The sequence below is a fragment of the Tyto alba genome, unplaced genomic scaffold (genome assembly GCF_018691265.1).
Source record: "Tyto alba isolate M040663 unplaced genomic scaffold, T.alba_DEE_v4.0 Super-Scaffold_44, whole genome shotgun sequence".
NCBI lineage: Eukaryota > Metazoa > Chordata > Aves > Strigiformes > Tytonidae > Tyto > Tyto alba.
This window is the reverse complement of record NW_024881320.1, coordinates 1,762,712-1,776,518: the sequence shown is the minus strand read 5'-3', so window position 1 is coordinate 1,776,518 and position 13,807 is coordinate 1,762,712. Positions and strand designations below refer to the sequence as shown.

At 40.4% G+C, this 13,807-nt stretch overlaps 1 protein-coding gene across 12 annotated transcripts in view; it reads right to left on the bottom strand.

The window, feature by feature from the left end:
- GIT2 (GIT ArfGAP 2) overlaps nt 1-13,249 on the bottom strand; it is a 31,909-nt gene extending 18,660 nt beyond the window's left edge. For 3 of the 12 annotated variants that reach the window (XM_042805600.1, XM_042805608.1, XM_042805610.1), the window contains exons 1-13: nt 13,128-13,249; nt 8,671-8,804; nt 8,020-8,132; nt 7,182-7,287; nt 6,717-6,803; nt 6,441-6,571; nt 5,237-5,331; nt 4,377-4,422; nt 3,868-3,873; nt 2,749-2,800; nt 1,678-1,750; nt 1,240-1,340; nt 834-945 (exon numbers count right to left, since the gene is read on the bottom strand). In XM_042805600.1, the coding sequence (XP_042661534.1) occupies nt 834-945; nt 1,240-1,340; nt 1,678-1,750; nt 2,749-2,800; nt 3,868-3,873; nt 4,377-4,422; nt 5,237-5,331; nt 6,441-6,571; nt 6,717-6,803; nt 7,182-7,287; nt 8,020-8,132; nt 8,671-8,804; nt 13,128-13,179 (1,108 nt within the window). In that variant the 5' untranslated portion in view covers nt 13,180-13,249. Of the gene's footprint in view, nt 1-833; nt 946-1,239; nt 1,341-1,677; nt 1,751-2,748; nt 2,801-3,867; nt 3,874-4,376; nt 4,423-5,236; nt 5,332-6,440; nt 6,572-6,716; nt 6,804-7,181; nt 7,288-8,019; nt 8,133-8,670; nt 8,805-12,611; nt 12,922-13,127 lie in introns of those variants that run through there. The other 9 variants (XM_042805601.1, XM_042805611.1, XM_042805604.1 and 6 more) reach the window with 7 other exon arrangements.
- Between the last annotated feature and the right edge of the window lie 558 nt (nt 13,250-13,807).

Here is a 13,807-nt window from a genome sequence, read left to right as displayed (position 1 = left end):
TTAACTTGGATTCACCTAATAGGTATGGATTATTACTGTTTAAAACATCTAAGTTTTATGGCTTTGTCTTTTCATTTCCTGTAAGTGTTCAGATAAGTTAAAGTGGTGAGAATCACGCTTTAGCAGCTTAAAAGTCACATAAAGGGAAAAAAAAAAAAAAAACACAAAATGGACTACACTGGACAAATGGATGTTCAACATTCAAAAGAAAAATACAGGCAAAAATTAAAAGTTAGAAAAGATTTTTTGTATTTTCAGATGGAAAACTAGTGTTCAGATGTTGTTGCATGACATCATCGCTAGAACTATGGCTGTCTGGTTGTTGACATAGGTATTTATATTCTTTGATATGTATCATGCTCAAGAAGTACAGAAAGTAAACATTTTTAAGTAAATTAGCAATAAGCTCAAGAGCAACTAAATTACAGCAAAGTCCTGCAGCCAAGAAAGCCAGCATCTAAAACACTGACATTATCCTAGCTGCCAATAAGAAGTGTCACTCTAAAACTGTACAGCAGTATTCTGAAAAATTTTACCAAGTTATAAAAATCACAACCGCCATAGAAAGATGTTCCTGAATTGCACATAACCCACTTGATTTAATTGTATTACAAATACCAACCTTAAAAGAGAAATTTCCTGTACTTGGGCATTATTTTGGTGGCCTAATTCACGTTGCCAATAGCCTGTTATCCACATGATTCAGTTCTTGTAATTCATAAATACAATATAAATCTCTTTCTTCATTCATATAATACTTCTGAATGAGGCTACAGTATCGCTCAAACTACTGAAGAATTGCATAAAGAGCTGACAACCAAAAGTACACTCACCTTTTGAACCAGTGAGAGGATTCCCCTGTTGTCTTCGTTTGGCATCACTTAAAATATCTATAACTAGCGTAGCAAATTCATGGGCATTAAATCGAGCCAGTTTCTGTCTTCCCTAAATTAAAGAATAATGCAGAAAAAAAGAAGTAGATCATGTATTAGATAAACAGCAGAGTCCCTAGGTAAAACTAAGACTATAGCACTCACAGAGAGTTGATTGTTCAATTACATTTACTGCAGAGTGTGATTTAAATTATCCAGCTGCACACTCCAGAGCAGGGAAAACGTGAAAGTATTTTAATCTCCTTACAAGGAGATGCAACTCTTCTACAGTAATGTAGTAAATCAATTACTTAGAACCTGGCCTGTTAAATCAAAATAGTTTTACAGTATTAAGAAGACTGCATACCTGATTCCTTGTTGAGGAATATTCAGGATTTACGGGAAGAAAAGGGACCACTGTGGTCTCTGTCACAAGAGTACTATGATTCTGAGTAGCAAGCCAAACTGCTCAGGGAAGAAAAAAAAAAAAAAAAAAAAGAGGAAATAACCTTCCAGTACATTTTGACAGTGTTTCTTGTCAAAGAATAAAAGACCACAATTTCAGACACAAACACAATCAATTCAAAGGAAGGCTCTTTTTCCCCGAGGGTTCTCTACTCCATAAAAACCACAAGATTTTTTCAATTAACATCACCTTCAGACAATGCAAGACAAAGAAACTACCATTATCAGTAATTACTGAATACAAAAATATTTCAAACAGATCATATACGTGCACTAGCATTTTGTATGTAATGTAACAATTCAAATTTATTTTACACACATTCCAGAAAGCCTCATTTACCTGCATCTGTTTCCCTCCTGTCAACTTCATCATACACATCCATGGCAAGTTCTTCAAATAAGTGGTTGCTTAGCTAAGGGTAGAAGAGAATAATTACAGCTTGAAAATGAACAAAATCCAGCAAGACCTCCATAGCATAAAAATATAACAGCACAACTCTGCTCTCGCTTGGCTGCTTTTCAGCCTCTATAACTGCTCGTTTCTCAGCGTGCATTGTAAAGCAATCCATTAAGCAGATACATACACCCACCTGATTGCTAGATACAGAGACAACAATACTGTTCTACACTTTACTGGTTAATGGATTTGTTTTTTCTCTCCTATCTGACCACATGAAGACCTTGTGTATTTGGGGTGAAGCAGACCTACTGGGAGAATCAGGTATCCAAATGCTGCTGTAGATGTGGGCTTAACTGAGCAGTGAAGGCCCACAAAACGCTTGTGCGTTACAAACTGTTCCTACAGTGGATAGTCCAAGAGAGATACTTGTGCTATGAAGAACTGAGCTGCTGGAAGACCAGACGTGAAATTAAGATGCCACAGGGCTTTGTGGATGTTTCACTTACTGACGTACAGTGAATTAACGTTAGTAATGGGTACCAGACTTGATAACTAACTTGATAACTAAGTGAGTGTAAGCAAGCCTGAACAGATGGCTGATCTTCCTTCAGAAGTGGGCTAGTATCAACTAATTAGCAGACAGTAATGCACTATTCTGGCTTTCCTGGAAGTTAAAGCCAAATAGTGACATTTAACATACAGATTTATATAAAATAGATGAAAGCAAGACAAACAATAAAGTTTGAGGTTTTGAACGGGGGAGACAAACCTAGAGGTACTACCCCAGACAAGATGAACAAGTATTTGTTCTCCCTCATGGATTTGTCATCATATCTGCTCCTCCATTTCTGCCTATTTTCATGTTTTTCTCCAAAATTTTAACTTGCCACAGAGTTGACATTTGTTTATGCAGTAATTACTAGCAGCTGAAACCAGCTTGAAAGATGAAGTGCAGAGTTTGCCACATCCAGACAAAGATGTGTCACACATCACACTGGCAGTTTTACTTACAGACTGAAGCTTCTTCTTAGCTGCTTTTGCAAGTTCGGATAAATCTAGACTGCTATGAGAACAGAAAGTGATCATTACATCTACAGCACTTAATAGCTTGTTTAAACACAAATTCTATGTTTCGATAATTCAATGATTAAAATGTCACTTATTTGAAACTCCTTAATCTTTTAATAATTTTAATCTAGTTTTTAATGCATTGATCTTACTAATATTGCTACCAGCTAGTGTATTACTAAACTTTTCTAAACAACAATCTTAAATTTAAAACAAAAGAATCCCCCAAATCCTTTGGAACATAAATACCCACATTTGCATAGCTCAAGAAGCAATCAAGCTGTAGTGCAACAAAATGCTTTCTGTAAGGAATTGGAACAGTATGATCATTCTGACCAAAACTCGAGCCCACAGAAAACACACGGGATTTGTTCCACTGGACTCTGCAGGAGGTAGATGACCATCAGGCTGGCAAATGGCTACAGCAACAGGGCCATGCTTAAAATGATTCTGTACTGATTAGTAAATAATCTCTTCTACTGGTTTCCAGCCTTGAACACGAGGCACAAGATGAAAATTGTGCAGTTCAACAGAATTTATCATGAGAACCACAGACCAGGAAGCTGACAACTTTTGAGTCTATATTTGTATCATGCAGGGGAAGACTCCCCTGACCTACTAGGATGGGAAGGCTCAAACAAAACCTCTGTATGATTAACTGACATCACAGAGGGTTTGTGTAGGCCGTCAACTAGACAAAGGAAAAAAAAAAAAGACAAAACCAAAACCAAACAAGCAGAGGACATCAGGCAGAGGTAAAAGAGAGTCAGGTCATACTGCAGGCTCTGCAATCTGAGCAACATCTTTGAACAAATCATTTCCTCTGCATGTCAGCTTCCTTCTCTGTGTAATGAGGCAAACGATACTTGCTCTGCTCTGCAAAATACTTTGCACTGAAAATACATAGTACTTTATCCAAAAGCTAAACACAGCAGATCTAAAAAAATTACAGATGTTAACACTAAGTATGTTACTAACTACTACACAGTTTCTATAATTTTTATTTTATTACAGCTTTTCATAGAAATTTTGCGAGCAATACGTTGACAATAGTTTACTTACAGCCGTCTTATTTCCAATTGCATAGCAATAAAAGAAATAGGGACTTACAATTAATACTTGATGTTTTATACAAGTGTGATTTAACTCATCATAAACAAAAGTTAAAAGCACTCAGATGATCAAAAGTATAAATATTTTCAGAGAAAAAGGCACCTTCCTTGCAAGCATTAGTTTCAAAATGCAGTATCAGGAAACTAACTTAATCAGTCCTTGTATTATTTACAAAATCTGTTTCCCAGAAATTCCCATGTGTGTTCCCTCAATATAATTGTCTCACCTTCCCCCTGTATTTTAACAAATATAATAAACTTCTACAACTTTCTGATTTTGTTTAAATGACAAAGTTCTGTCTGGGAAAAAAAAAAAGCTTCCAAGATTGATAAAGGCACACATTAAAAAGTTAGAATGACAACAAGCTTAAAAGTTGTTTCAGAAAGAAAAGGAAACTTAATTAGGATTTTTTTTTTTATTTTGCTGTTTTCAGATATGCCATGGAATCAGTAACTTACCTGTCTGCCATCTGAGGTATAACAAAGTGCTGTCCATTTTTATGCTCTAGAGTTGAAAACAAATTGCATTTTAGTAGGTTGTTACTGGACTAAAGTTTTCAATGTTGTCAGGATATACAGCTGGTATTCAGTTTTACTAAAGGACACAGTAATGAGAAACCCAAGAATATATGCAGCAGGGATGTAATTACTCAGTTTCCAATTACAAGAAGCTAGCAAGTCTTAAAAGAAGGTTCCTACCACAATTTCCTGGTGGTATCAAAGATTCCAATTAAAGCTTATCAACAGTATTAAAATTCCATTTAAAAAATTAAGTTCTAACACAGGTGCTTTTAGCACCTAATGGCTAAACATTTTTAAGTGTGCTTGTGTCCAAAAGGTACCCACTTAATTGAACACACACACCCACCCACCCCCCCGCTTTTGCATTTCAATGAGAAGAAACTACTTAAAGGAGTTTCTGCAGTATCTCTGGCAGATTATTCAACATTCACAAAATGTACATTTTCCCTGCAATTCACTCCTCGAAGTTAAACAGTGCTTATCTAATCTTATATTTAGGTTTCTCCACGCCTGCTGGCATATTCCATTTGCCAGAACATATACTTGTGGAAAAACAGAAAGGAACTTAATTTTAAATTTAGGTATATTTAAAAGCCTGCAGTTTTATCTGAATTTTAAATGCATTATCACAATGTTACATGTTATATTTTCTTTAGTTGTTCTTGTATAATTTATGTTAGCATATTTGAAATGCATATAAAAAGTGTAGTAACGCCAACACAAACATTATATACCATAGTATGAAATGTCCCATAATTAACACTGAAACATCTCTGAGTGTAGTTTTTTCTACTTACCTGGTTTCCTGCCACAGAGATAGAAAGCTAACCTGTCTGTGAGTTCATACTGAATTTCCACCAGGCGCTCTGCCAGTTCATGATGCCCACCTTGTCTGGTTTACACACACACACACACAGAAAAGATACATTAGTTACTTATTTTGAGACATACAAAAACTGGTCAGAGCAGTAGATTTAGTACAAGCCACTGTTCAACACTGCACATGTTTGAGTGTATCCACACAGCACAGACTCACAGCAGGATTTTCAACGTTATGTTCCAGTGGGCAGAAAACTACAGATAAACTTTCAAGAACTGCTCAAAAAGAGTCAGTGAAAAGCTTTGCCTAGTGCTTTGCTGTAGTAAAAAAAATCAGATTATACAGGCCACTTTGAGTATGTTATTTACAACTTTCTAGAGAGTTCCTGAGCTCATGCAGCAAACTCACCCAACCTCACATTTGATTAAGAGCACTGAGAAATAGAAATATTCTGGCATATTGTGTTCTGCAACCAAGCGAATTTATTCAGTCTTCAGATTCCATGTATGGCCTCAATTTAAAAGCAATCAGAGCAATGAGGCTCTTTTATTTACACAAATGTGTGGCTTCTAGTTGATCAGTAATGTCCAATTTTGCATATAAAACACAAAAAAATCTTCAATGCTGTGCTGCAGATCTTGCAGTGCCTCATTACTGCCCAACCGACCAGCAGAGATGTTCACGTTTAATTTTTCTTGACGTGAACGTTGCCTGCCCTGGGGAAGCCTAGAGCCCTTCTGAAGGCAGGCTTTCCTGCGCGCGCAGTTCTGCGCCGGGACGTGCCTAACCTGGGTCTGCCCCCTGCTCCCCGATCCATCTGTGCAGTCCAGCCCTTTCCTACAGCAATTCCCTAGTTAATCCGAATTCCTGGAGTCTACTCAAGTTTGCTGAACTTTCAGAAACTCTTCTCCTCAGATTACTTTTCCGTGAGCTGCTAGATTGGCACAGCCCGTTTCATTGGGATCACAACTGTTGTCTCGAGCATCCAGGAGAATACAGGCCTTGAAACAATGAAAATGCTTATTTATACACTTGAGCATTTGCTCTTTCTGGAAGAAGTACTTATTAGCATTTAACAGTCAAATTATTTTCAGGACAGAAACATATCTAAGCAGGTTCACCATGTGTTTTATGAACATTGTATAATATATAAAAGAATCACATCTGTCAGAGCCTTCTACCTTGCATAGTCAACTGGAGTTTTTCCATTGGAATCTTGCGTGCCAGGATCAGCACCATAAACCGCTAATAATTCTGCTTGTAAAGTCTGTCCTGCCTTAGCAGCAACATGGAGCGGGGTGTTTCCTTTCTCCTACAAGTTATTAAGAAAAATATCTACTTAATCAACAGGTCTGCGTAGAAGACTGAAATACAGTGCGCATCAGCTGAAATCAGTATAAATATTACAAACTGTAAGAATTGATTGTATCTCAAAATAATGAAAAAAGCATTCATACAGGATGAAAGAAGTTGGCTTGAGCTCCTAAGGAGAGTAGTCGCAAACACGTCTCCAGGTTGCCCGTCCTTACACTGGAATGGAGTTGCTGAAAAAGAAGAAGGATTGTACTTAATACAGTGGCAGTAACTGATTCTGTCTTCTTTTTTTTTTTTTTTTTTTCTTCCAGCCATGCTTGTAGAAACGAGTATGCAAGAATTCTTGGGACAGCTGTTTTGGGTAAACATTTTTCTCCAGGTTAACCTAAATTGATGCCTCTCAACCATCCACAACTCCAGTATCCATATATATTACACCCAAAAAGTGGCTTTAAGTTGAAGACAAGCTGTATTTGTTTACATAATAGCACTGAAGAACAGCAATAATCATCTCAAGTCAGAAGCAACTCATTTAATTCAGTCAGATTTCACTGTTCTGTTATACATAAGTTGCAGCTTCCTCAGACTTCCAGAAAAAAAATACTAACCTTGCTAAGATCTTTGGCAGTAACACTGTCATCTTCACGGCACGGCAAGCGATGAACAAATGCTAACATTTGATATTTAGCTCTAATGAATTCTGCTTTATTGGGACTGTAAAAAGAAACCCAAGCAACAGAAGGGAAAGATAATAAATATTGGTGCTTTTACAATAATACAGATGCTCTAGAAAAAGCCACAAATGAACATTGCATTAAATTTTTGCATGCTACCAGTAGCAAAATTAGACATGTAAAAATATTTTCATTAAAAAAACAACTCAGTGCAGATTGTCTAACTATAGAGAACATACTTTTGTTACAAACATCAAAATATCTGCAGACTGTAGCATGTAGTGTATATTCCTTAGAAATAAACATTGAACTTAAAATTACACCAACTTAAAGTATATACTTACTATATATAGTTATTTACATTTTAAAGCAAAGCATCATTATTCAGTGACAGAAATCTTCTCTCAATGTTTTTTTTAATTCATCAACCAAACTCAATCTTATTAGCAGCGTTCAGTTAACTGAAGCATATGGCACGAGAATTAAAAGTCTATTGATTCAAGTATGAGTGAAGGTCCTCACTATTCAAAGCTTGAGGTCAGGAATCAATAGTTCGAGAATTTAAGCAATGTTATTTCCATTTTTGCAATAATTTTTAAAAAAATTGTAATTAGAAATTTAAAAAAAAAAGTGAACAAAGAACTAGTTTACTCCTGTTCTATTCCAGCAACAAAAATACACAGGTTCCCATGAATATCCTGCTGCCTCTGTCACTGCTGAGTAAAATAATCTAACTTCTACAAAAATAAAAATTCTGCCATTTTTCACTTACTGCACTTTATCCTGTGGGCTAGCTTTGCGCCTTCCACTCATAACAGAGGCAGGGTCCAGCAAGGAATGCTCCCATATGGAGTTAGCACCATTATTATACAGTGTTTCAACCATCTGAAATCCAAAATGCATACAAACAAGCAGTGAAGAAATTTTGCTGCTAGCTGCACAGACTGACAAGTATCTGTCATTATTTTCAAATAGACAGCAAGCCAACAGAAATTCACATTCTGTGTGCCAGCATCCATAACCTTCCAGGATCTCAGAACCAGGTACATGCCTAGGAGGTTATGATATGGAATGTAGTAAGAACCCCCTTAAAATTCTCTACTCTTCTCAACAGTGGCTCTACTGAAGAGAGAGGCTTGCTATATATTGAAAATTTAGGTTGAAGCAGATGCATTGCAGAAATCAAAGAAAAGTTGAAGATGATCTTCCAAAACAAAGGTATAAAATTACAAAGGTGTAGACAATTCTGGTTTTAGTAGTCATCACAGCAAGACAAGAGAAATAAAAGACTAACCTAGAAAAAGAAAGCTTAAAAGGACCAGCCCCTCTCAAACAAAAGCTTAGTGATTTAAATCTCATTAAAAATGTTTTTAAAAAATAATATATCCATTTTAATGAAGGAAGTCACAGTTTTACTTTTTACCTGCAGCAGTGTTGGAGGCCATGGTGTATGCTTGAGATGTCTCACTTGAGAGATATGACGCCCCAAACTTCGATGAACACTACAGCACTCATCACAGATCAGAATCCCCCTGTTTATAGATGCCCAACACGGATCTAAAAAAGAATAAAGCAATGACACACAGAAGGCAACGTGACCTTGTATTTCAAACACACAGCCCAAAATTAGGAGCCCTTTCTTCTAACCTCAGCTTTACTGCTCAGCAGTTGTATGGGCTTGCGAATGTTACAACCTTGCTGGGAATCTGGATGCCGGGAAGCACCAGCCCTTGCACTTCCTGGGGATGCAGGAGCACTAGGACAGCAAGGAGACCCACTGTGGAAACTCTGAAAAAAGTCCCACTGTTTGCAGTTCCTCCTATAAAAATACTTCCCTTTGTAAGCGTAACAGGACGCTAAATTTATTATCTTCTTGAAGTGCTTACTTGTAATTTAGTGGAATCCTACAAAAATATTTGTAACAATAATACCTACTTGCTCTTTTGAAAAACTCAGAAGTCTATATATAAGAAGTGGTAGTCATGCTTTTTCAGTTCTATATTATTACAATGTTTTTTGACTTCCACATTAAATAATAAAAATACTAAAGAGTGTCACAGTAAAAAAAAAAAAAAGAGCAAGATACATACATGTCAAGTTAAAGGCTCAGTGAAATAAAAAATTGCCAAGCAAATTAAATTCAGCTCCGAATAGATCCATGTTATAAGCAAACCAGAGAGAAAACTGATGGAAGGTGAAGTAGTAAATAATAGATACTACCTATGACGTAGCTTCAAACATCAAATAGTATAAAACCCAGTAGGAATGTTCCATCAGATTGAAATGGAATATGAACACAATAGGACATTGAACCGAGTTCCCTCTGCTGCTCTCAGCTCAGTCTTCAAAAGAAACCCCAGTTTTCCATCAGTGACACATGAAACTCCGTGTGCCAAGGACCCTGCAGTAACAGGCAATGGAGTAGCAAGACAGATCTTCAGGTCTGAGAAGAAGGAAAAAGGAATTCAAGATCTTCTCAATTTCAAATCCAGAGTTTGAAGCTAAATAAGTGAGTAGAACACAAGCCTGGTTATCTGATGAGAGAACTGCATCCTGTCAGAATACATCTATGCAATTGTGCATCACAAAAAAGTCTTCTCTGACCCATGCAATGAATTTACTGAATCCCTGAAACATGAGATCTGATCATAGCTGTGGTTTCTAAGCAGAGCTGATGCTGTGTGTGTGCTGAAGGCAATGTAGGCAAACCTGTTCGAACCACAGGCCATGAGGGATGGGAGCATCTATTCACAGATGATAACTATCACAGCCCAGAGCCAAATTAAAGCATATGTTTTAGAAAAAAACCCTAACCTAATTTAAAAAACAAATTAATAACAAGCACACAACCTCCTTATTAAATCATTCCATTATTTCAACAACTTTCACTTCTAAGAAGGAAAAAATAACAATGAGATGCATTAGTGCTAACCTAACCCAAGACTGGAGGCAGCCTTCCAGATTAACGAGTCTAGTCCCTTCTCATTATAGACAACTTTATCACACGCTCATTCATAAACTAACAGGATTCTTCTGAAAGCCATTCCGTTTCTTGTTCCAATCACTAGTTACAGGCTGCTTGTGAGCCTCACTGTTTTGACTAGCAGTCATTATCAGTTTTTTTCCCCTCACGCCCACCTTAACACCTAATTTAACTGGCTCCAAACAACAGCCATTTAGCCATGATAGAGTCAGCTACTGTTTATTTGGTCATTTCATAGCAAAAATAGGACTTTAAAATTCTTCTGAAGAAAGCTGAGGCCTTGCTTGTAATCTCAGCTTGGACATTCAAGAAACCACATTGAAGAAAGAGTCCATGTTTACGCAGAATCTGTCAAAAGCTGGCACCACTGAAAATGTGGATAGTGTGATGCAAAAAAAGATGACAATAAAAGAAAAACAAAAAGAAAAACCACAGATGGATTCAGCAAGGGAACTGCAAAGTCCAGCACAAGGCGCCAAGGGGACACTCTCTGCTCCTAGTAAGCGCTCGGGAGGCCAGGGAGGACTGACAGCAGCTCAGCTGAGCCCTGTCTCAGGAGCCTAAACGATACGGAACAGAGCAGATTTGACAGAGGCATGGTGGAGAGCGGACTGGGCAAAGAGCAGTGGGAAGGTCAGCACTGCAACCTGCTTTCTGAGTCACACTGGTTTAACTGAAAGAGGGTTTTTTTAAGGAAAATGCACAATTTGTAGCCCCTCAGTTCAAGTCATACCTATCTCAGTACCATTTACTTGTTGCCAAGTAACAGATGGGGATGGGAAAGGGAGGAGGAACAGAGTGTTAGACGGTCTGAAGAAACAGAGAGCGCGCTGTCAGGTTATGCAAAAATTGTTATTTTGGGTTTCAATTTAACTCAATGAAGTGTCTGTGCCGGAATTTATCTGAATTCTTTTTAAGAGAGATCCAATTATGGATGCAATCAAAATATGTTTAAGCCGATACCAAACTACAACAGGGGAGAAGCTAGAAAGATAGGTTAAATCTGTTTTCAGGAACATGGCAGAGTGATTCAAAACAGGAAGCGTGCGATGAAGACAAGCCTGAACCGTGAGTCTGAAAAATGAACTCCTGCCTGAGAATAGGAAGTGTACCAGAAAAGTACACGTAAAATCACCTCATGAAAAAGAAAACACAAAGGGTGTATCGATTAAGTTCAAGGGGCAAGTACTAATTATGGCAGCACTGAGGCACTCTCCACTTGCTGCACCTATCTGCAGCCTGACCAGGTCTCCTGACGCAGCTCTACATGTAGCAGCTCCCAAACACCACTCCGAAAACCCTCTCTGGTTGAAGTAAAAGAAGGGTTTGATTATTGTATTTTTTTTAATTTAAGAAAGGATTCAATTAGGATTTTTTTATATATATAGAGAAACCAGCAGATTTCTTCACCAAGATCAAATAAATATCTGACAATGCTATAAAGTCACGACACAACAAAATAAAAAGCCAGCTTACAAGATTACCCTAATAGTGATCCTGACACACTGCATAGTCGTGACAAGTTTAACGAACACAAACACAGTAACACAACTTTATCTTAGCGTCCTAACACCACTGATGTTTAAAAGCATAGATACCTTGTATGAGATAGGGACAACTGCCTACGTAAGATATGCAAGCTCTATTTATTGTGAAAACAAAATTCTGTGAAGATAAAAGTAACCCCGTGGGAGTTAATTTGGGATTTTTATTATTTTATTTTTTTTAAACGTAAGTCTCGTTTTACAAAAGCTGTTATCCCCTCTCCCACATCGTATCTTCTGGCCACTCAAATGTTACCTACATCACACTGTTTTAATTAATTTCAGTATGTACATAAGTAATTATATTGTTAGAACCAGCACAGAACAGAAACAACAAAATAACACTGAGAAGGAAAGACAACAAATACATGCAGTTGCTTAAAAAAAAAAAAAAAAGTAAACTAGACAGTTTTAAATACAAAACCAGCAAAACTACAAACAGTCAGAAAAGGATATACAACTGACTTTCTAAAGACAAGATTTGTTTCAATAAGCTCCCAAACTTATCTGCAGTGTAAAACAGACAACGTGCACATCCAGAATATGTTGCTCACTGAACATTTCCAATACGAGTCTATCGGACACTTCCAAACACCCTTTCTTTCGAAGTCTGGGAACTTAAATTTAAATTTTACTTCCCCCCTGACCCTCAGAAGGAGGAATGTCTCCGAAGCCAGCCCCGCTCTCACCTGCACAAAACCCCCGAGACGGCCACTGTCCCACTCCCTGACACGTTTCCAACATACACCCTCCTCCCACCTTTTTGCTCCTTGACTATAAGATTTATTTAAGTAAGCCTTCCTCCTTTCGCGGCCGAGGACTTCCAGATTTACTTACACCCAGGGGGTGGTCGCTGTCCGCAGGCCATGCCCCGGCGGTCCGGTCCCCGGGAGGGCCGGGGGAGAGCCGGGCTACCCGAGTGCTTTAAAACCCAAATTCTGGCAAACCGAAGAGAGGGCTGAGCCCATCATCACTCGGTACGAGATCGGGTGCTGCAGAAACAAGCCGATACGGACAAAACCACCGAAGACGCGGCCAAACCTCTCCCCGCCGATGAGGGGGGAGCCGCTCCCAGGCGGTGACACCCCCGCAGCAGCGCCGGGGAGGTGCGGGCCCGCCGCCTTCCCGCCGAGCTGGGTGCCGGGCAGCGGGGGCCGGCCTGCTGACAGGACACCCCCCCCCCCCGCCAAACCCTGCCAACCCCCGTCGCCGGCCATTGCGGGCCCTGCCCGCCCCCCTCAGCGCCTGAGGGATGAAGGGGGGGGGGGGGGAAAGCGCTGCTGCCCGCTCTGTGGGGAGGGGGATGGGCTCTCCCCGCCGCCGGGGTGCCCTCGCCGAGCCGCCGGTGCCTACCCTGGGCGCTGCAGTCGGCGCAGACTTCGCTACTCCTCAGGCGCTTCGACATGGTGCACGGCGGCGGGACCGGCCACTTCCTGCCGCGCTAACGGGGCCCCGCCGCCAGAACCGCCCCCCCCCCCCCCTCCCGCCCCGCCGCCTCAGCGACCAGGCGGCACCAACGCGCAGGCGCACGGCGGCGGCGCCCGCTGCGCCGCCGGCGCTATTCGCTAAGCTGCGTACGCCAGCGCCGGGCGGCCTTCCGCAAGCAAAAGGGAGGCGGGGGGGGGGCGGACGCGGCGCGCGAGGGCCGCCATGTTTACTCCTGGCAAAAGGGCGGTAGCCTGGGTGAGGCTCTGGCCAGCCACGTTTGTCCCTGGCAGGTGCCTGCCTCACGTAAAGAGTTGCGCTTCTTGCGGGGAAGCGCAGGGCTTTCGTTGTCCTCTCACGGCTCAGGAGCTGCGAAAAACGACGTATCGGAAAGCTGGCGGAAGAGCCCAGCCACCATTCAGCCTTGCCCTCACCCACCATGGCGGGCCCGCACCTCGGTAGAGCGGGCGGGCGAAACCAACACGCTCCGGGGGAGGGGGGAGTAGCCCGCGCTGAGCTCCGCGTCCAGTTAATGCCGCGCTGCCGGCTTCCCCTCCCCCCCCATGCGCAGAGGGCGATGGAGCAGCTTGCGGGCGGGACGCTCCATC